The sequence below is a fragment of the Medicago truncatula genome, chromosome 5, assembly GCF_003473485.1.
Source record: "Medicago truncatula cultivar Jemalong A17 chromosome 5, MtrunA17r5.0-ANR, whole genome shotgun sequence".
Taxonomy (NCBI): Eukaryota; Viridiplantae; Streptophyta; class Magnoliopsida; order Fabales; family Fabaceae; genus Medicago; species Medicago truncatula.
Genome location: NC_053046.1, coordinates 1,255,974 through 1,276,655, shown reverse-complemented (window position 1 = coordinate 1,276,655; position 20,682 = coordinate 1,255,974). Strand labels below are relative to the sequence as shown.

General features: G+C 32.6%; 4 protein-coding genes across 7 annotated transcripts; 1 reads left to right on the top strand and 3 right to left on the bottom strand.

Annotated features, from left to right (window-relative positions):
• Positions 1-304: 304 nt before the first annotated feature.
• LOC11427428 (pentatricopeptide repeat-containing protein At1g06710, mitochondrial) lies at positions 305-4,978 on the bottom strand. 3 transcript variants are annotated; one of them, XM_024783257.2, is made up of 4 exons: positions 1,979-4,978; positions 1,644-1,757; positions 1,398-1,569; positions 305-817 (listed from the first exon to the last, which is right to left on the bottom strand). In XM_024783257.2, exons 1-2 carry the CDS (start codon positions 4,856-4,858, stop codon positions 1,716-1,718), a joined length of 2,922 nt encoding a protein of 973 aa, XP_024639025.1. In that variant the 5' UTR covers positions 4,859-4,978; the 3' UTR covers positions 305-817; positions 1,398-1,569; positions 1,644-1,715. The 3 variants fall into 3 exon arrangements, with proteins under 3 accessions (XP_024639025.1, XP_039690488.1, XP_024639024.1); XM_039834554.1 differs by having other exon boundaries at positions 1,398-1,566; XM_024783256.2 differs by having other exon boundaries at positions 1,398-1,545; positions 1,979-4,977.
• An 811-nt stretch (positions 4,979-5,789) lies between these two features.
• LOC11442530 (50S ribosomal protein HLP, mitochondrial) lies at positions 5,790-9,150 on the top strand. Of its 2 annotated transcripts, XM_039834485.1 has the most exons (5): positions 5,794-5,910; positions 5,944-6,006; positions 6,375-6,436; positions 8,107-8,198; positions 8,442-9,079. In XM_039834485.1, the coding sequence occupies exons 3-5, from the start codon at positions 6,403-6,405 to the stop codon at positions 8,814-8,816; spliced, it is 501 nt and encodes a 166-aa protein (XP_039690419.1). In that variant the 5' UTR covers positions 5,794-5,910; positions 5,944-6,006; positions 6,375-6,402; the 3' UTR covers positions 8,817-9,079. The 2 variants fall into 2 exon arrangements, with proteins under 2 accessions (XP_003610807.1, XP_039690419.1); XM_003610759.4 differs by having other exon boundaries at positions 5,790-6,006; positions 8,442-9,150.
• Positions 9,151-9,165: 15 nt separating this feature from the next.
• LOC11435523 (protein RGF1 INDUCIBLE TRANSCRIPTION FACTOR 1) lies at positions 9,166-11,390 on the bottom strand. Its single transcript, XM_003610758.4, has 4 exons — positions 11,227-11,390; positions 10,871-11,089; positions 10,011-10,226; positions 9,166-9,680 (listed from the first exon to the last, which is right to left on the bottom strand). The coding sequence occupies exons 1-4, from the start codon at positions 11,227-11,229 to the stop codon at positions 9,477-9,479; spliced, it is 642 nt and encodes a 213-aa protein (XP_003610806.1). The 5' UTR covers positions 11,230-11,390; the 3' UTR covers positions 9,166-9,476.
• A 4,421-nt stretch (positions 11,391-15,811) lies between these two features.
• LOC11442529 (uncharacterized) lies at positions 15,812-19,461 on the bottom strand. Its single transcript, XM_003610756.4, has 5 exons — positions 19,296-19,461; positions 18,887-19,031; positions 17,633-17,717; positions 16,338-16,421; positions 15,812-16,241 (listed from the first exon to the last, which is right to left on the bottom strand). The coding sequence occupies exons 1-5, from the start codon at positions 19,330-19,332 to the stop codon at positions 16,101-16,103; spliced, it is 492 nt and encodes a 163-aa protein (XP_003610804.1). The 5' UTR covers positions 19,333-19,461; the 3' UTR covers positions 15,812-16,100.
• Between the last annotated feature and the right edge of the window lie 1,221 nt (positions 19,462-20,682).

Sequence of the window (20,682 nt, the reverse complement as noted above, 5' to 3'; positions counted from 1 at the left end):
TTGGTGTGTAGAATAAAGATGAAGTGTGAAATTTTTTTGCCACCAATTATATACAACTCTTTTTTATTCACATCGCATCGTTTAACTTAATAATGTTTCGCGTTTTTTTTGTTGCAAATGGAAAAGAGAAAAGGAAAAGAAAAGACTAAAAAGCTAATGCCCAGCAAAAGAGATGCATAAGGCATCAGCAAGCAACATGGAGGATAAATTCGGAGGAGTTGTATCTAGAATCACTAAGTATGAGACGGTTAAACTCAGAATGAATGGGTATTAGTGATATTGTCCTACATCTATGGGCAAGTAATTTGAGCTTATATTTGCAACTGAATAAGTTGGGCAAGTTATTCCACCAAGCATTCTCAAACAATATATAATGTTCGGATTGACTCTTGCAACTCAAATCCCCATTACAAAAACAACCATGATGCGACTGTCTCTCCCTCTGGCTGTCCGAAACAAGCTAGCCAGAAGAGATTCAAGTAAATTAAATAAGCATGTAAGCACTGTAACGTCTACCTACATACACTACCAAAAAATATGGGCAGCTCAGAGCTCATTAAGATCCCACCGCCGTGAAGTCTGCAGACGTCGGATATATGGAGTGAGCAGAGAAGTTATTATCACAACTCTGACTTGCGACCAACCAGTTCATCTATGCACACTGTACAAAGCATCAACTCTAGTCAAGGACCAACATATCCATCCGAAGAAATCATATTTTGAAACGAAAAGATTTTTTTTTTTTTTGAACCAAGGATGCTTCTAAAACCCCTTGCTCCACGGATGTCGAAAAGCTGATTCCTTTGCCAAGCTCTTCCTAATGAAAAATCAGATGCTTATTTGTCACTGAACTTCAAAAATAGACAATAAATATAACACATGATGATGACTTTCACTTCAAATTATACCAGTTTCACAACTAAACCTTGACCATATCTAGTTTGATTTGAAAAGTTAATAATTTTAAACCGGTGGGCATATTTGGCTTGTAAAAAAGCACAGGTGATCAGTTAGTGTAGCAAAAATCTTACATGATATATCATGCTGGTATACAATTTCTAATTTATCAAACATGTAAAATAGAAAAACAAAAAGCATAAACAAAGAACAAGTGCCTTCGTATGTCTGAATATGAACATGCCAAGCAAATGTCTGCCCAAAAATAGATCTTTGAAATCAGTACTCAATTTGTGATTGCAAACAATGGGATTGCTAAAAAGGTCAAACATCTTACTCCACAACTCACTATATCGACCTTAATTTCTTGGTTCTTTGATGCACAAATGGAACACCTCATAATTTTAACTCTTTCTAGAATATTAGCAAATAACATAACATTATCGAGTTTGTAACTTTGTTCCAAAAGATGACAAGGGTAAAAGTTTCATTTTATATACCTTGAGATCTATTAGCATGCTGCATGATGTAATGATGGATGGGTGGACCAAAAAAACACAGGATTCGGACATTAATGGAATATGAAGAACATCTTTCCAAGATTTCTTCAGAAACTCCTGTTTCTGCTTCCACCATTGCTGCTATTACCTAAATACCAAAAATACCACACTTCTTCAAATAAAGATCAATAGTGTACAAGAAAGGCATCAGAGAAAACTAGATGTTAAAAGAGATGAGCCTCTCACCAGCTTGACCATTTCTTCTGTCCTACCTGCATCCATTTTCCGTTAGTTATATTCAACCTGTACATCAGAAACCTAATTTATACCGGTTGCCTTTTCCTGAAGCCAGTGGATATCCTGCAATGTCGATAGCGAATGCAAAAGCATAAATAAAAGGTCAGAATAAATGTGCTAAAATGATAAATCAAAGGTCTTGTACATCTACAGAGCAGTTTTGAAAGGAATACTATCGCTACTTCAAAACATATTTAAACCACCAAGTGTGTAAAGGAAGTGCTTAATGTTAACAGATTTAAATTAACAAGTGGTTGAAAAGTTTGGGAGAGTGTGAGACAAACCATTTGGCATATGCTATCCGATAATTGTAGTGCTTCTTGCCACTTATCAACCTTGATAAGGCCTTTGATGAGGTGGACAAGTATGCTAAGTTCTGGAACGACATTCTTACTTATCATGCTAGCATACAGTTCTAAGGCTTTATCAACCTTACTTGCATGTGACAGATTCTCGATTAAAGAAGCATATAGATATTTGTTGGAAACTGCATGGCTTGGTGATGATGAAATCTCTTCAAGAAGATCCAATGCGACTTCCAATCTCCCAGCCTTGATGTAATTATCGATCAAAATTCTGTACAAAGAATCAACAGGCACTGATTCATTCTCACTCAACTCATCTAAAAGTCCGATTGAGGTTATAAACTCTTGGCTGAAGCCCTCAATAATTTTACGGTGACTTAGTATATGCTTTGGCCAATATGTTTGTTTCATTTCATCCAAGAGTTTGTAAGCTTCATCAAGAAGGCCATTGGAACAACAATGATTTATCAAAACTCTATAGGTTATAAAGTTTGGAGCACAGCCTTTTGAGCACATATCTCTAAAGAGCTCAAGGCACTGCTCAATTTTTCCTGATTTCCCAAAGCCATCAATCATTGCGGTATAAGTTACAACATTTGGATTACAACCCTTTTCTTCCATCTTAAGCATGAGCTTGTAAGCTTCATCTGTCTTTCCAATTTTACAGAGGCCGTCGACCATCTCTGTGTAAATAACAACATTTGGAGTGCAAGAATTCTCTAGCATCTTCGACAACACTTTCAAAACAAGATCCAACCGGTTATCTTTAAACAGACAATCGATGAAAGAGCTATAGGTATATAAATTTGGACTGTATCCACGCTCTGACATCTTTGTGAACACCTCCTGTGCATCCTGAAGCTTTCCGATCTTGCAAAACCCGTCAATAACAGCATCATAGACTATTTGGTTAGGCTCACAACCATGAGCCAACATGGTATCCAACAATTCGTGTGCCTCTTTAACCCTGTTTGCTTTGCATAAACCATCCACCAAAGCCCCATATGTAATAACATTTGGTCCTTCACAGTTGTTGTGGTCTAGCTTAAAATATTTGTCCATATCTGAGGATTCTATGTCACCTCGCATTCTGGCATAGATCTGGCAAGCTTTTTCAATCTGCCCAGCCTTACAATGACCATCAATTAAAGCTGTATATGTAACAACATTAGGCTTGCAACCTTCAAGCAACATCATCTCAAAGAGTTCATCTGCAACAGGCATCTGTTTGGCTTTCAGGTATGCGTGAATAAGAGCAGTATAAGTCACCACATTCGGCGTGCAACCTTTGTGTAACATTTCATCAAACCATTTGCGAGCCTGCTGAATAAGACCAGCTTTGCAAAAGCTATCAATTAAAATAGTATAAGTGTAAACGCTGGGAACAATGCCATTCCTTTTCATTTCTTCGAACAACGAAAAAGCTTTCTCTACCTTGGAGGCATCACAAAGGAAGCCAATCACTTTAGAATATGTACTATCATCGGGAACAAAACCCTTGCCCATCATTTCACAGATAATCTTAAAAGCTTGATCAAACTTTCCAGCTCCACAAAGACACCGTGCAAAATTGCTGACATTGACCTTATTTAATACAACCCCTAAATCAAGCATCTCACTATAAGCTTTCTCCACCAAATCTAAAATATCCGAGCTAGGCTGTTCCTCATTACTACATACACTACCAATGAAAATATTATAAACCAGATATCCTGGCTGGCACCCACATTTTATCATTTTCTTAAACAACTTGTAGGCATAAGAGTAATCCCTTGATTTACAATAAGCATGTATAAGAGAATTAAATATCTCACGATTCGGATAACATCCCTCTGTAATCATCATACTGAGAATTCTCTTACACCTCCCCAACTGTCCTTTTCTCAAACAACCAGAAAGCAAAATCCTATAAGTAACAACATTGGGAATGCAAGAACTAGACCTCATTCTATGTAAGATATCCATCGCTTCTTCAAAAAGTGAAGCTTCACACAGCCCAGAAACCATCCTATTATAAAATACCGTATCCGGCACAAAGTCCTCAGCCTCATCAATCAAATCAAAAGCTTCCCTACATTTCCCACCTTTACACAACGAATAAGCAAAACAACTAAGAGTGTACCTATCCATAACAAACGCATAACTCAACATCTCTCTCTTAACCAAATAAGCAGTATCTAACTTATCAGCTCTAAGAAAAACTTGAATCAAAGCATTATAAGTAGTTTGAGAAGGCTTGTACCCAAAATCCTTCAACCTCCCCAACTCTTCCAAAGCCATATTCCACCACCCATTTCGACAACACTTTCGAACTAGAAAATTAAGCAATCTACGAAGCAATTCATGATCATCATCCTTAATTTCCATCAAAAACTTTAAAGGCACTCTATCATCGGCATTTACATTGCATCCTAATAAGTCAAGCAATTTATCGAACACTTGGGGGGTGTGACTGTAACCAATTTGTCTACCAGCCCACAAGAAAAACTTCACACACAACTCAGGGTTTTTGACATTGTTCATGACTTCAACGACCAAAGAGTCGTTTAACTGATTACGAAACTGTCTAAAAAATTGATGAGTTTCAATGTTGAAACCGGTTTTGAGTGCTTTTGATATTGTTGAAATGGCGTCGTCACCGGAAGAAGGAGTGGATTGTGGGGAAGTGGAGTTGATGAGAGTGTTGCGGAGAAATGCGTAGTCTTGTGATAAATCACGAGGGGTGGGTGTTGAAGGGGAAAAAGTGGAGTCATTGGGGTGATGTAAACCGTGGAGAGGGTGTTTTGAAGAAGAAGATGAGAATTGGAGAGAACGAGAGAGAAGAGTTTTTAACTCTCTGTTCTTTCTCCTCATACTCATGAATCAATCAATTCAAATTCAAATTGACTTTGATTTATTAGGGTTTAAGAGGAGAAGGAGGATACAGAACAAAACCCTCAATGCCCATTGTTCTGCTCTGGTGGTAATGTGTTTTACTCATTAGTTCAGTAAATACATTTTTGATAGGAAATTGTTCTAAGTATGTTTCGTTCTGAAATTGATTCTGACATGTTTAATTATTTTAAAGTATAATTGATTTATTTGAAGTTATAATTTTTAACTTTTGATTATGGAAATTGATTTTTACATATAAATTTATGTGTCAACTCGTTTTTCACAAATCACTTTAACTTCAACTCATTTAGTTATAATCAATTCACTCAAAAATAATTTTTATTACATAAATCAAACATACATTAAGATTATTTGATTGATCCTCTAAAAACAACACAAATTGATTGATTAATACTATAAGGTTGATAGTAAAGACCTTTGTAGACTAATTTGATAATTTATTTCTCTTAACTATTCGATAGACAATTATCACATTTTGAATTTATAACTTTTCTTTAGAGGTTGAGCTTATAACTTATGAGTTTGTACGGAAGAAGAAAAAAAAACTCGTTGATAACATTTTTTTTCTGCAAGTCTATAGTTTATTCTGATAATATAGTTCAACTGACTCATACTTTAAAAAATTTACTCTTGTCATTTTACTTGAAAAAAAGTTAATTAATCAAACATACTTTTTTTATGTCATTTTATATCTATAAACTAGTTGTCCATGTAAGCAATGCATAAAATATGTAAGGTCTGGGGTTCGAACCCCAACCACCACAAAACAAAAAACATCTATAAACTAGTTCAATCGATTCGATCCAAAAAGAAAAGAAAATCAATTTTTATAAGCTTGCTTAGTAGTAGTACAATATAAATTACTAGCTTATCAATTACTATCTCCTATTTCTATTCAAAACATAGCCTTAGATGTCTGGCATATTACTGAAACACCCCAAAGGTTTATGTTTCAGTTTCACACTCACCACTGCTGACACACACCAAAACCACCATTGTTCAAATTGAGCACCACGACACCACCAGCCACCGCCGGCTACCAGCAACCAACCCACCACTGACGAGGACGCACCACTACACCAGTCATCATCACCAACATCTCTATTTTTTAGGTCATCTCTCTTTTTCCTTCATTTTTATGTATAAATGGTAGAAAGTTATTCATGTTTTGATTGAAATTTAAGAGGTATAATTATCAATAATTGTTAATTGTTATTATGCTTCATTCATATCATAACCCTCTGTTTGCTGTTATTTTTAGGCTTATGTTAATTGCTCTGTTATGTTGTTGATTGAGTGTTGACATATGTTAACAGATATTATCTCAAGTTTTTGTTCATGTTTTTCACATACTGTAATGCAAACATATATTTTGGAAATTCTCTCAAACTATTTGCATTTTGAACAAGCATTTCCCTTTTTAGTATTCTTCATTTGTGCCTATTAAAATCTCATGTCTTTTGCCTCTTCATTTTTTCAGGGAATATAGAAGATTGCAACTTTTGAAGATGGCTGCAACCTTTGCTTCCAGATGTTCTCGTGGTATGTTGTTTTTAATGTGACTTTCACCACATATTTATTAGATTGATGTCTGACTGCACTGATTTAACGTATCAGTAATATTTTTTTTAATGTGCTGTGAGTTTTCACTTATTGTCTGGAAGTTATTTGTAGACTTTTCTTTTGCATGTTGAAAATTGGAGAAATTTTATTTCAGTATTGATATTTCTGGTGATCTCTGTGGCTTGATTCTGAAAAGTTGACACTACGATGCAACCACAATTTTGGTTGCACTTGATGCCAGTATCACATTATTACTACTGAATTTGGTGATTGCCCAAGGTCCAATATTATTAGACTATATGCTAGGAGGCATAAGAGGCGTAGGACACAGGATCTGACTGTAGGCCATTGAATTCAGTCTTGTTTTTCTTTAAGAATATGATCTTTGCCTTTCATGTTCAAAATAAATAACTAGTATGTTTCTTTTAGTACCAAAATATTTAGATTTGCATTCACTGGCTTTGGAAACTACGCTGCATTGCAATGTATTCTGTAGCAAAAATTTTAGAAAAATTACCATAGGCTAAATTTCTTCTAGGTTAGCAGCTGGGGTGCTCCTTCATTTTACTATCATTAGCTTTGTCGAGGAGACTGAACTGAGCTACCTTGATATTGTTATGCATTATGTGCAATTGTATTCTACATTCCTGTTTCTTTTTCTTACAACGTACTCCATGTCTGCCAGCCCTGTTCTCTTTGAAGTATGTCTCTTGGATAATTGTATCCATCGTGTGATTTGAGCTTACGGAGAAACTTAGGGACCATGAAAGTCAAGAGTCAAGGCCTATATTCCACTTTTATAAACTTTCACTAGCAATCAGATACAATATCAAGATGCCTATATTGTTATGCATTATGTGCAATTGTATTCCACAAAATGTTGCTTTTTCACAAGTGCACACTCACATACCCTTTCCAAGAAGTAACAAATTTTGGGAAAATTCCAAGAATGATGATACTCACAAGCTTCTATATTTTGTTCAGAACTTTATACAATTATACAATATTTCTGTGTTCTTGGGTTTGTGTGTGTTGAGAAAAATCACACTAACAAAGGATCAATAATTGGAACACACACAAACATAGTGCAAAGAAAATAACAAAAGACGCATAATTTACGTTATTCAGCACCTTTTGCTTATATTTTGGAGATGCCTCAACTCTCTACAGCACTGTCTTTATACGGAGCTGGTTTGTGGCTTGGTTTCTTCCGGAAATAGATAACTAGATATGAATCAATCCAATTTTCCAAGACCATTAAGAAATGCCTTTTCATCGGAAGTTAAAATGTGAGCTTCCCCAAAGTCAAATATTAATTGTAAGATAATAACTGTTTTCTATGTTTTGCAAAACATTGATTCTATCCTTTTGGTGGTGATGTCCAAATTGTTAGTTTACTACAACCATGTTGTAGTTTCATTATTACCTGGTTATTTTGCTCCCTAAAACATGGAGCATTGGCAAACTGTTGCTTTTGCAGTAAATTGAAACCACTACATTTTGCAGCCACTCTGAAATTTCATATATTAAGCTGCATAGCTCTATCTTACCAAGAATTTTTATGTTGATAAGGTGATAGTTTATCCACCTAGTAAATATTTTTAGTAACTTATTAGTTTTTTGTTTCATGTGTTGAAAAACCAAACTAGTGGGCCGTTCTCTGTTCGGTGGATTAAGCAACAGTTCCCCTGGTCTATTTACCACGTCACATGAGATGACATGCAACAGTTATTTTTCTCAGGTACATGTAGGAATCAGTTGCAGGATCATGTTTCAATTATTATAATTTCCTTAACATTATTTTCTTATGCTTCCCAAACACAGAATTGGTAATCTTAAACCTATATTTGTAGAATACAACAGTAATTTTTCCATGCAGTGCAAAGATACATGTATTCTTAAAATGAGTCACAAATTCATGCTTAGTTCTTGCACGCACTGTTATGATTCCTTCCTGAAGAAAACAATGTCTTCCTTTTTGCAGCAACAACGAACCTTCATACAGATGAGGACTGTTCTGAAGGTTGTAGACAATTCTGGGGCTAAAAAGGTGATGTGCATACGCGCGTTGGCAGGGAAGAAAGGAGCAAGATTAGGTGATATGATACAAGCATCAGTGAAGGAAGCACATCCTAATGGAAAAGTGAAGAAGGGAGCAGTTGTATTTGCCGTAGTTGTTCGTGCAGCAATGCCAAAGGGGAGGTGTGATGGCAGTGAGGTCAAGTTTGACGACAATGCTGTCGTGCTTGTTGACAAACAAGGGCAGCCTATTGGGACCAGAGTTTTCGGACCAGTTCCTCATGAGTTGAGGCAGAAGAAGCATGTCAAGATCCTTACCTTAGCTGGGCATATTGCATAGATGGAAAGAGTCATCCTCAAATTTTATTGTGGAATCTAATGTCACGTCCTATCATTCATATAATCTGAATCTTTTGGTATGAATTGTAAGGTTAGTATATGATCTATCAAATCCTGATGAAACACAGAAAAGGTCCAGAAGAGTTGGTACTCAAATAATGAGCAGTTGATTTAGTTTCTAGCCCAACATTTTTTTAGAGGCAAGACATTCATGTGTGGTTTCATACATAACAGTATTTCTGAATGATTTTTTGTTTTGGTTTCCTTTGTTTTATTCCACAATGTGATACTTGTATTTGATTGTACTGAAATGAATTTTTACTAAATTGGATAAACTGAATTGACCATAATTTTAGTTGTAAATTGATTTAATAATTTATTCTACAGAATTAACCACATTTTTTGATGTGGTTAACTGGGTGTGCATGTTTATACAAACCACTTTGTACAATACTGCGCACCTTGTATAAAAAGATCCACTAGTGCAACTATAGTCCATATTATGAATAACATTTTTTACAGTGTAGGATTGATATGTAGGTGCTTTTCACAAAATCACGGCAACACTATTTGTAGAAATTCTAAAGTGAAAATTACAATGATTCGTCGTAATTCTGTCAATCTCACCGTAAATATAAGTATGTACAATTAGTATAAGTATTCAGTAAATAAGGCCTCCCCCTATTGGAGCTCTATGTGGGACTCCCTTCCTCCTCTTAGCAATTTTGTAAGGTGGCGGTGTTGAAGGTGTGAAGCTCTGAGTTTTGTTTATGTTTATGTCATTTTCATTACTATATGATTCTTCACCTTCTGATCGATGTCTCTCACTTAACTTCTTCTGAAATTTCTTGGAGGTTCCAACTATCTGATTCAATAAATACATACAAAATAAAAATTTGAAAAATTGTAGATGTCATATTTTATTGAAGTTTAATTTGTATTGGCACATTGAAAACTATATTACACATACATTACATTCGATTAACATATATACGAACAACAGACACTACAATGACATTGACACGTAGACACATTAATAATTTAGAAAAATATTTAACTGAATATAATCAATTATGTCACTATCAAACACCGACACATGTAAGACACCAAACACATGTTCGATGAGAAATAGATCGGTACTAAAAAGTGTGAAAGCAATTTTAACTTGATGGAGAATTGGATTAACTATTCATACCTTACAACCAAGGGAGCAGTAGGTGAATGAATCAAGAAGGCTTCGTTCACAGACATGGCAAATATTGGTGACACCTTTGCCAGGCTTAGGCTGAGGCCTTTCATTCAAGAACACAATTTTTGCACTGTTTATAACGTATGTTTGAACCCCTGTTATGTCCAAAAATTTCTGTATCTCAGATACCCTTATCACATCATGATATGAAGACCTTCTTATCTATGAAACAAGAAAAAAATTAAATTAAAATAATATTTTGTTACTAGTAATACATATTTTGTAAGAGATGAGTTAGATCTAACCTAAATTTTATAAAAGTCATCATAGTCTATTTTTTCCTTGAGCAATGGATATTTAAATTGCACAATAATAACTTCTTCTTTTTTGACAAAAAAATAATAACTTGTTTGATGAAAAAAAAAGTCAAAAACATTTTTTTAATTGGCCATCCATAGTTGACTTTTGAATTGTAAATTGAGCATTCAATTCAATGACACACTGTGATCGATGAAACCAACACAGGAGACAAATATTTTTAGGATCCATTAAAATGGATTGGACCCTTCCCCAAGAAAGTAACAATGCATTAATTTTACACAATCAAAATTACATGTATCAAATTTAATTTTAAACCCTCAAATTTTAAGCTTTTGATTTGAAATCTTCATAAAATTGGATGAAATGGAGTCATAGACTATCAAAGACTGAACACACAGACACCACATTGAAACAAATAAGTAATTGATTGTAATCGCATGTTTAAAGATAAACTTTTAATACGAAGTATCAGTGCTACATATGTTATAGATTATTTATATCTATAACATATGTAGCACTTGGTGTTTATAAGTATTTTGTTTTACCTGGATAGCTCTATGATCTTTGTGAGAAGCTAGACAAGAAGAACAGAGTGCTCCATTCATACAGTCCAAGCAATACATATTGCATTCACTTTTGTTGGAATCTGCATGCACTTTGCATTGAACAAAGAACCTTGCTTGGAGAAGTGGTTGCAACCATGGTGGCCACTTGATTTCTTCTTCATTCAGACTTCTCACTCCAACTACACCTTCTCCATCCCCCTAATTACATACATATAATTAACCAATTTAAAAATATCAAACAATATAATTAGAAGAAAAAAAAAGGATAAATTAAGACATATCCATGTGTAGTATATGTTAAAGGGGTTGCATTGATTGTTTGTAGTAATACTCACCATAATTCTTGTTGATGTAATTTGGGCTATGATTTCTTATGATGGAAACCAAGTTTTGGTTTGGAGGAAAGGAAAAAAGAAAAAAAGAACTTTCAATATCTTAGTAATTTGTAGAGAGGAATTGAAGAGAGAAAGTAAAGCTAGTGTTTAATATTGTTTTGGTCTTATTCAAAAAGTCTACAACCAAACCTAACTCCAAAGCCAAACCAAAGAGGAATTGTTGACCTCTGTGGTAACCTCTTGTTTTTGTTTGTTTATTATGTATGTCATTTTTTATGATGTGGCTCAAATAATTGTAATAGAAAATTATGCTTAATTAATTAATGCAGAAAATATAGTTAAGTATAGTGATGCTCAAATTTAATTGGTTTCTAATTTTTCTGGCTAGGAAAATGTTTGAAGATGAACATGGTTGGTTAAGGTTGGCAAGTTGGCAACAATGATTGTTTTTCTTGATTGACACTTCGAAGGTTGAGTTGAGAGGTAGGCATGTGGAAGAAATATGTAGATTAATCAGAAGCTCTTTATTTAATTTAATAGAGCATATGGAATATGTAATAATAGTAATAATAATAATAATAATAGAAATTCCATGGACAAAAAAGTAATAATAATAGAAAAATGATGGCCAAGTGTTTGATTGTTGGCTGGATGAGTGGAGTCTATCCCATTTTTATTTATTATTCTAAAATTATAAAAAAAACGTCTTCATAGACTACTTGTACGGTATTCCCCTTCTAAGAGAAAAAAAATAGTTTTTTTTATAGATTTATTGTATAATTAATAAATTTAATTTATAATATTGATTAGATACAGTTGTTCAATGAATCTAAAATAGAGTTTTTTCTTGTCATAATGATAGCAGAGAGTATAATTTATAGGAATAATTTTTTCTTTTAAGTTTATGAAAAATGGATCCATTTTTTCTTTTAAGTGACATCATTTATTGAAGGGACGTCAAACTCTCTTCATGACTGTGATGAATTCATAAAATTTAACTCATCTAAGTTTTACTTTATAAAAAGGAAAATTAATGGAAATCTAAATTAGTCATCTTTTGGTGACGGTAGGATAACTTTAAAACTTAATTGCATTTTTGACAATTTTAAATATGGCAATTGTGCGATCTTAACTCCGTTTTTTTTTTCTTTTGTAATTTGATCGTCCTCCTCCCAATTTCTTCAAAATTTACTCATGGATGATATAGTTTATCGGTGTGAGGGTGACACATTCTCATAGTTTTATTTATTTGAGGGAACATTCTCATAGTTAATTTTTTTTTTAATATTTAAAAAAAATCAAATATATGTTGTACACGTGAGAGCATATTAAAAATAATTTTATTTTTATTTTTATGTAGTTTTTAGTTTTAAAGAAAAGTTTATTACGAGAGTTTGATGTCACTTCAATAAATGATGTCATCTCAATATAAATTTGAAAGTTTTTTTTTTTAGTTTTAAAGAAAAGTTTATTCTTGACCAAAAAAAAAAAAGTTTATTATGAGAGTTTGATGACACTTCAATAAATGATGTCATCTCAATGTAAATTTGGGAGGAAAAAATTAAAAACTATAAAAAAAAAATTAAAAAAAAAAAAAAAAAGTATAAAGGATCAAAGACTCAATGTCGTTATAAAAGATATGGTCTAAAATCGATATACTTAATTTTAACAACTATCATGTCATCTAAACATAATTGTTATAAAGACAGATCAATTTCAAAATATATATTTTTAATTGGTAAAAATATCAAATTGTTAGACCGATTATGTGTGTTAATTTTCAATTGATATTATTATTATTTTTCCTGTCTATCAAACAAAATAGACGGGATAGTATGATTATTAGTTTTTCTAGCAGTTAATGTACATTTTCTACCAAAAAAATACATTCAATGTACGGTAAATATTTCACCAAATAATTTTCAGTGGTTCCTTCAATTTTTTTTCTCAGAGTGGTGTTTCATTATAATGAACCAATTTATAATCGCAGTTATGTTTGTATCATAATAGACTTTCTTTTTAAATAGCAAAGTTTATTAATAAAACACTAATCGAATTACGAGATATGCTTAAAGGTTAGGTAAATGGCAAATTGTCATACACCAAAGTGCTAATAATAGCACAGACCAAAGCATTAATGAGCTTAACAATTGGTCCAAGCTATTACATTACATCTAACTCATTAACAACACAAAAACAACCAATTTCATATTTTATCTTTTTCTAAAAAAAATTAAAAAAAAAAATTCAAATTTTATATATCGAGTGCTATGAATATTCTCTTTTAACACTCATTCCAACACTCATTTTCTTATTAGATACTCCATTCAATTATATTTATAAGCAAAAAACAATTTTTTTAGATTTATTGAATAACTAATGTATGTTGTCATATTTATAAATCAGATACATTAGCTATTTAATGAACCTAAAAAGTTGTTTTTTCTTATAAATGTGAGCGGATAGAGTAAAATTTATGTGGTTACGACACTTTGGAAATGGACCCCATGTAAAGTGATGAGACTCACATGGATTTCATCCAATAAAATAGTGAGTGTTAGAAAAAGAGTGTTCCTATCATTTCTCTTTGTTATACTACCTTCGGTCCTATTTATAAGAAACATTTAACTTTTTTTTATTCATTTGATAAATGATGTATTTGATCTATATTCTAGACAAGATACATCAATGAATCTAAAGTCTAATTTTTCTTATAAAAAGGACCGGAGGGAGTATCTATCCACTCCCTCCGTCTCATAATAATTGTCTCTTTAGCACTTTTTCGTTTTCTCAAAATAATTGTCACTTTAGAATATCAATGCAACATTTATTATTATTTTTCATTATTATACCCTTATTAATTGAATTTTATTCAACTTAACTACTTCACTAACTACAATTAATAAGGGTATTTTAGTAAATGATATTAATTTTACCATTGAAATCAACATAATTAATAATTTCCTTAATAACCGTGCACAAATCTTAAACGACTATTTTTTAAAGACGGATGAAGTATCATCTATTTACTATTCATTTATGAAAGAGATAAATACAAAAATGGATGATCAATGAGGTATTTCATGTTTCCGTCCTGCAAGAAGTCTGAATCATTCTCTTGGAACTCACTCTTTGAGGTTTACTTATTAAAATGGATCCTAATCATTTATGTCTGTTAGAGTTAGTGAAGAGTTAGTGTGGATGTATTCATAGCTCCGTTGTACCATACAGATGGACCAAACATTTTAAGATTACTCGTTGCATGTTGTATCTGAAGACATGTGGGGTCTATTTACATAGACATGCTGAAAAGCCGTTATGGGTTACATTTTCTGGTTCTACATGGTTTGTTACCCATGATTTTGACTCCTGTAGAAGGAGATCCACCTAAACCATTAAATATGGAGGTTCTACTAGAGCAAGAAAATGTCAGTGAAACTCTTGAAACTTTGCATCTATGTAGGAGAGTTAGGCTCATGGTGTTGGAAGGGATGAAAATTGTTACCATTTACGATGATCTATATGGTACTCAAAATAAGATTGCTTAAGAAGTGGAGTCAATCATCCAATATCAAGTGAGGCATACGAGGAGGACGAGGTATTCATGTTATGTAGGTCTGGTAACTCAGTGATTAGATTTCTTTTTATGTATTTTTATGTTTCCACTCGAAAGGAGTATGACTTTGATGTATATTGTTATTTTAATATCGCAACATTTATGGCACAAATTATGTATGAATTTGGTTTTTAATACGTTTTGTATATATGTATATGAGTATGGTTGAATGCTTTTTTATTGAAATGTTGAATGAAATTGAGTTTGAATGTGTAAGAATTTGGTTTAATGTTTTCAATGTGTTTGTTTTGATTGAATGCTTATGAGAATGAGTTTAAGTTTGAATGTTTATGAATTTGATTGAATGTGTTTAAAATGTAATTTTAAAAGTGTCGAGTTTAAATATATATTAGTATTTGAATATTTATGTTGTTTAAGTGTTGATCAGGTCTTAACTTCTGATCTAAGATCGGTAGTTAACTCTCAAGAGATCCGTTGCTTAACTCTCTAACCATAATGATCGAGAGTTACAAATTGAGAGGAGTGTTTTTGGATATTTGAGAAGCTTGTGAGCAACTGAAGGAGCTTATAGAGCAACTTTCAAACGCCAATCCATCAAGACTACATTCCACACTTGAGAGATTTTGTGCGATTTAATTAAAAAAATCTCAAATTTTTCCTATGAAAATTCTAACTTACGCCCTACAAAATCTTTTCAATTTTGTCATACTTCATCTAAATATTTAACGTTTTACTCTAAAAATAATTTCAAATCTCGAATTCATCATTAAATCCAATATTTTAAAGCAAAACAGACGTAAAGGATTTGTGTAAAAGATAATTGAGAGGAAGAATCTTATACAAAAAATGTAATTAAAATTAGCTTCACACTACACTAGTACCTGTAACAAAGATTCGTAGCTTTCAACCTAGTTTTTCTTAATAGGTTTTTAATTTAAAAACTAACGTTTTTTTTTTTTTTTTTTTTTACAAATTAAGTTTAAAGTGTTTGATAAAGTAAAACAATAATTTCAAAATAAATAAAAATTATATCAATAGAGGGTCTGGCTTCTTATTATAAAGAGAAGCAAAATCCAAAACACAAACGTTGACAGTCATCGAATAAGAAACAGACTAGCGCTCCGTAATCCATACCGTATATTTTTACTGTCCATGGAAATAAAATGGTCCACTATAGATTTTGACAGCTTTAACCATATCAATCCAGCACCAACAATTTTTACCTTTCAAACTGTCAAATAACATACCCAATTTTCGATGTATTGTTGACAAGGGTATCGAGCTGGAAGCAAGTGCTTCAAACGCCTTCAAATTCAGGATCACTTTCTAAAGGGGGGGCAGCAGCAGGCACTTTCTTGTTACCTCTCAGACGTGAAGATATATTATCAATGGCAGAATTTAGTTGGCGTATCTTATCATTCAAGGTCTCCCTGGTCCTCTGCATTCAGAAACAGCATAACATAATCAATAACAAACCCAGCATATACCAATTACACAAAAATATTGAATATAAAGCCAAGGGAAGCCAAATTACCTCTAGCCCTTCGTCGTAATAATAAGGTGGTCTTCTGGCCCTACGAAACCCATATTCATCTTCATTTAGCAGAGATTTTCTGATCTGCATGTCAGCACCATAACATACTATGAGCTTCTAAATGGAAACAATGATATCTCTTGCGAGTAAAAAGTAAAAGAACTAAAAGCAATACGACAATCAGATAGATAATGCAATGATCGCTCTTTGCTGAGACAAACTAGGCTATAATCATATGACTATAATTTCTAGTCCTTCAACGTTTTGCTAAAATAACACCGAGTACTTAAGACATAATAACAAGAGAGGGTCCAAAGATGGAAAAGTTAGTAGTATACTTTAACAGACATTATTCACTTTGTCGATAAAAACTAATAGTCGTCACTATGACCCATTTGCAATGCAGTATATTGCTATTTGCTATTATAAATGATAATGCAAATGAAAAAGAAAGTTCTTCGATTCCTTTCCTATCCTTTGAAAAGTTAATTCAGCTCTCAAAGCATTAAACAAATGTCGCACTAGGTAATAAAACTGAAGTGATGAAGAGTTAGTAGGCATAAACTTTTCAACAAACAACGATAAAAAAAAGTTCAAATAATTATAATCTTACAATATTGAGTATTGCAGTTAATATAATGGCTTTCCATACGAGTCTTTTTTTTAACAGCAAAGATATATTATCATTGATGGAGATAAGTACAAATGGTACCAAACCCACATATGGGGATGAATGAAGAATAAGCGGTAATAACAGGTACACCCAAAAAAATGCACCGAAGCAGCACAGCCCAGAGGCGCCACTACTCTCTAAGAATACAATCTAATGGGTTTACATGCCATTCATAAAACAGACATGGAGCTTTCCATAAGAATTGACACAAGTTTATGCATCCCAACATGTTTGAAAGCTCTCTCACTCACCTAACTCTTCCATCAGCAAACTATAAACTTAATTACAAAGGCTCTAGTTAATGAATGAAATAATTTAGAAACTAGTTTTTATCAGCAAACTATAAGTTAGGAATTAAATAATTATTTAAATTAACAAGTTTTTATCACCTAGAAACTAGTCCAAATTGGGCTGTAGTTAATGAATAACTAAGAAGCTGTTGTTGACTCAGTCTTGTAGCAAATGCATCTTCTCATTAATATTTTAACACAAACCGAGTAGTCATTTATCACATGGTTACTCTGTCTTCCTTTCTCATACTTTTTGGATAGTAAATCAAGCTTATTTATCATAAATAGTTTTCAGTTAAATTTGCAATAAAACTGAAGTAGGAAGAAATCACCTGAGGAGCAAAAACATAAGCCAGAGTTCCGAAAATAGCACCACCCAGAAGAAAACCAGCAACCAAATCCCCACCTCTGTTATTACTGCACAAAGGAGACAGTTAATGGAAAGAACAACTAACATAATCTTCCAAAATAAGCAACGTGTAAGATCAAGAAAGGTGCAAATTTGATGTTTCAACCAATGCTCGAAGCATTCAAAAGACAATTAGAAAAAAACCATTTTAAAAAATATCATGAAAGAGAGAGGTTTCAACCAACCATTCACCATTTGTTTGAAAAAAACATATTAAGTATACACTGAGAGAAAGTCGACCTTTTAAATTTTAAGTGAAAATGTCCTGTGAGCATAGCACAGTTGGTAGGACAAAGCATTATTATATGCAGGGGTCAGGGTTCGAACCCCAGACACCCCACTTATTCACCTTATAAGGTGAATTCTAGCCACTAGGTTACCTGACCCAGAAAGAAAAAAAAAGTGAAAATGGTTAAATCAGAAGATACAAGTGCGACATACATAGGAAAGAAACATTGAACATCACCATTATTTCTTCACATCTGGTCTTTTGATTGACAAATTCAAACATAGCAACTGGTATGGAAAGATTATTCTATGATTAGTTTTAGCGTCAAAGACACCCACCTAGTGTGAAAATACTTGTATTGTTTTTAACATAAAAAATAAACTAGAACTATATAAGGTTAAAATGACTTGTGCAGACACCACAAATAAATACAGATTTTTGAAATCTTGTATTTTAAGGCCCTGTTTGGATAAACAGCTTATTTGCTGCCCATAGCATAAGCGCTCATCATAATTTTCACTTTTAAGATAAATAAACTATAAGTTGTTAAATCCAGAAGTCCTAGCTCAACTGGCAAAATGCCGAAATTGTTAGGCCGGATGCCATGACCGGGGTTCGAACCCTGGTACCTCCACTTGAGTGTGTGGGTTTATAATGGCTTTGCCATATCGTCTATCTACCAAAAAAAAAAAACTATAAGTTGTTAAATTGTTTTAATTTCATATAATCTATAAGTTCTTTTCATAAGCTATTTTGGAGAATCTACAAAAATAGCTTATGAACAATGACATAAGCTGATTTCCTAAGTTCTCCCAAACTGTCACAAAAAAAATATGACAATAGATAAGCTCTAACTAAGTCAATCCAAACAGGAAATAAGTATGCATAAAATATGTGGAGTTGGAATTCATTTCTTGGATTTCTAATTGTAAGCTGTGGATGGCATACCGATGTTCTGCACGAACCGGTGAAATGAGGTTCCTTCTGGTCACAAGGTTTGATTTCCTTTGAACAGCAGCAAGCTTAGGTCCAAACAAAGCTGAATTACGCTTTGTTGAAAAGAGCTCAGGTGACTTCACATGAGATCCACCAACTGCAAAATCAAATCAATTCAAATCTCATACTAATTGAAACACTGAATTCGAAAAACAAAAAAGGAAAATAAAGATTTGCAAATCTAAGCAATTCCTCGGATGTTCCGAAAAATCTAAGCTATTATAATCTACATTTGTGCTTAAAATGGAAATTAAGAAAACCATAAGAATTAACATAAACCCTAAAATACAATTCAATGAAGTAACGAGTAAGATGAATAGAATTGATGATTGTTAGAAATGAAAAGGGAAAAAGAGGTCACCTGAAGAAATCGATAACGGCGCGAATGAAGTTGCCATGGGAGAGAGAGAATGAGTTTGAAGAATGAAGAAATGAGATGTGCAGTGAGAGTGAGAAGCTGTGTGTGTTTGTGGTTATCGGGCGAGTATTACGAGGAGGAAATAAAAAAGCTAAAATTACCTAATCGCGTCACATTGATTTATTCGCACCATAGAGCTATATCCTAAGATAATCGATTTTGTGTTTTTGTCTTTCAGTAAAAATTATAAAAATTTGATTTAATATTTTAAAAATTCATGGAGACGAAATCAACATCATATATATACCAGTTTTAAATTTGATTAATTATGAGTCGATCACTAAAAATGTGTATATGTTAACTCTCCTTTGTTAGCATTGTTAAATATTTAAATTTATATGTATGCTACATGACGATGTATAATTTTTTTTTTTGTTGTTATTTTATCTATAGATAATAATAAAGCAAACTTAATATTTTGGTAAGTTTGTCATTTGTCATCTTTTAGGAACAACCTTCTTGATACTCTTTGTAAATAATTTCTTTATAAGGAAACTATTGTATTTTATTTATTTTTCCAATAGATATTATTGTATTTTTTATTTATAATTTTTGATAAGTAATTTACGATAGAAACTATGAAAAGTATTTAATAGAAAATTCTTTTGGTAATTGTACTTAGACTTTTCAACTCATTCATTTTTTTAATTTCACCATTTTCTAAAAATACTTTTCGACCACCGCTTCAGCTTTTGTTCTTCTACCCCATTTTACTACTTCCCAACAAGTCTCATCTATATTCTTTTATATTCTTTTCCGTTCCTGTTCTCACATAAGTTATTTCTTTCTTTCTTTTTTTTTTCATTTCTTAATTTATTTTGGCCTTTTTTTTTTTTCGGCGTCTATTATTTTGTTTTTATGAATTTCTTCTTCTCATTCACTTATGCTTTCTTCTTTGTTTGTTTTTTCTAGGTCCGATAGGTTTCAAAATGGGAGGCCTTGCTTTGTTTTTCCTATGGTGGTGAATGCATGAGCCGTTGAAGAAGGTAATGACCTTCAACTGCAAGAAGTTTTGTTTAACTTTGATAATTGCATGAATTTTTTTATTAGATTTCTTTTGTTGAAAGACAAATCGCCAATAAGTCCTGATCATTTGGATATCATGTACATGTATATTACACACAATTTGTTCTATCCTTAATAAGATGCTTCTCTAGGGTTTTTGCTATTTTTAAAATAGTGTTATTGGAAATCTCATAAAACTAAATTTAGAAACCGAGCATGAAATACACAAAAGATGCACATCTTTCTATCCTTTGCAAAATGCTTGGGTTCTCATGAAATTTATGGCATGCTTTCTCACATTTATGTTTCATGTCTTTTTACATTT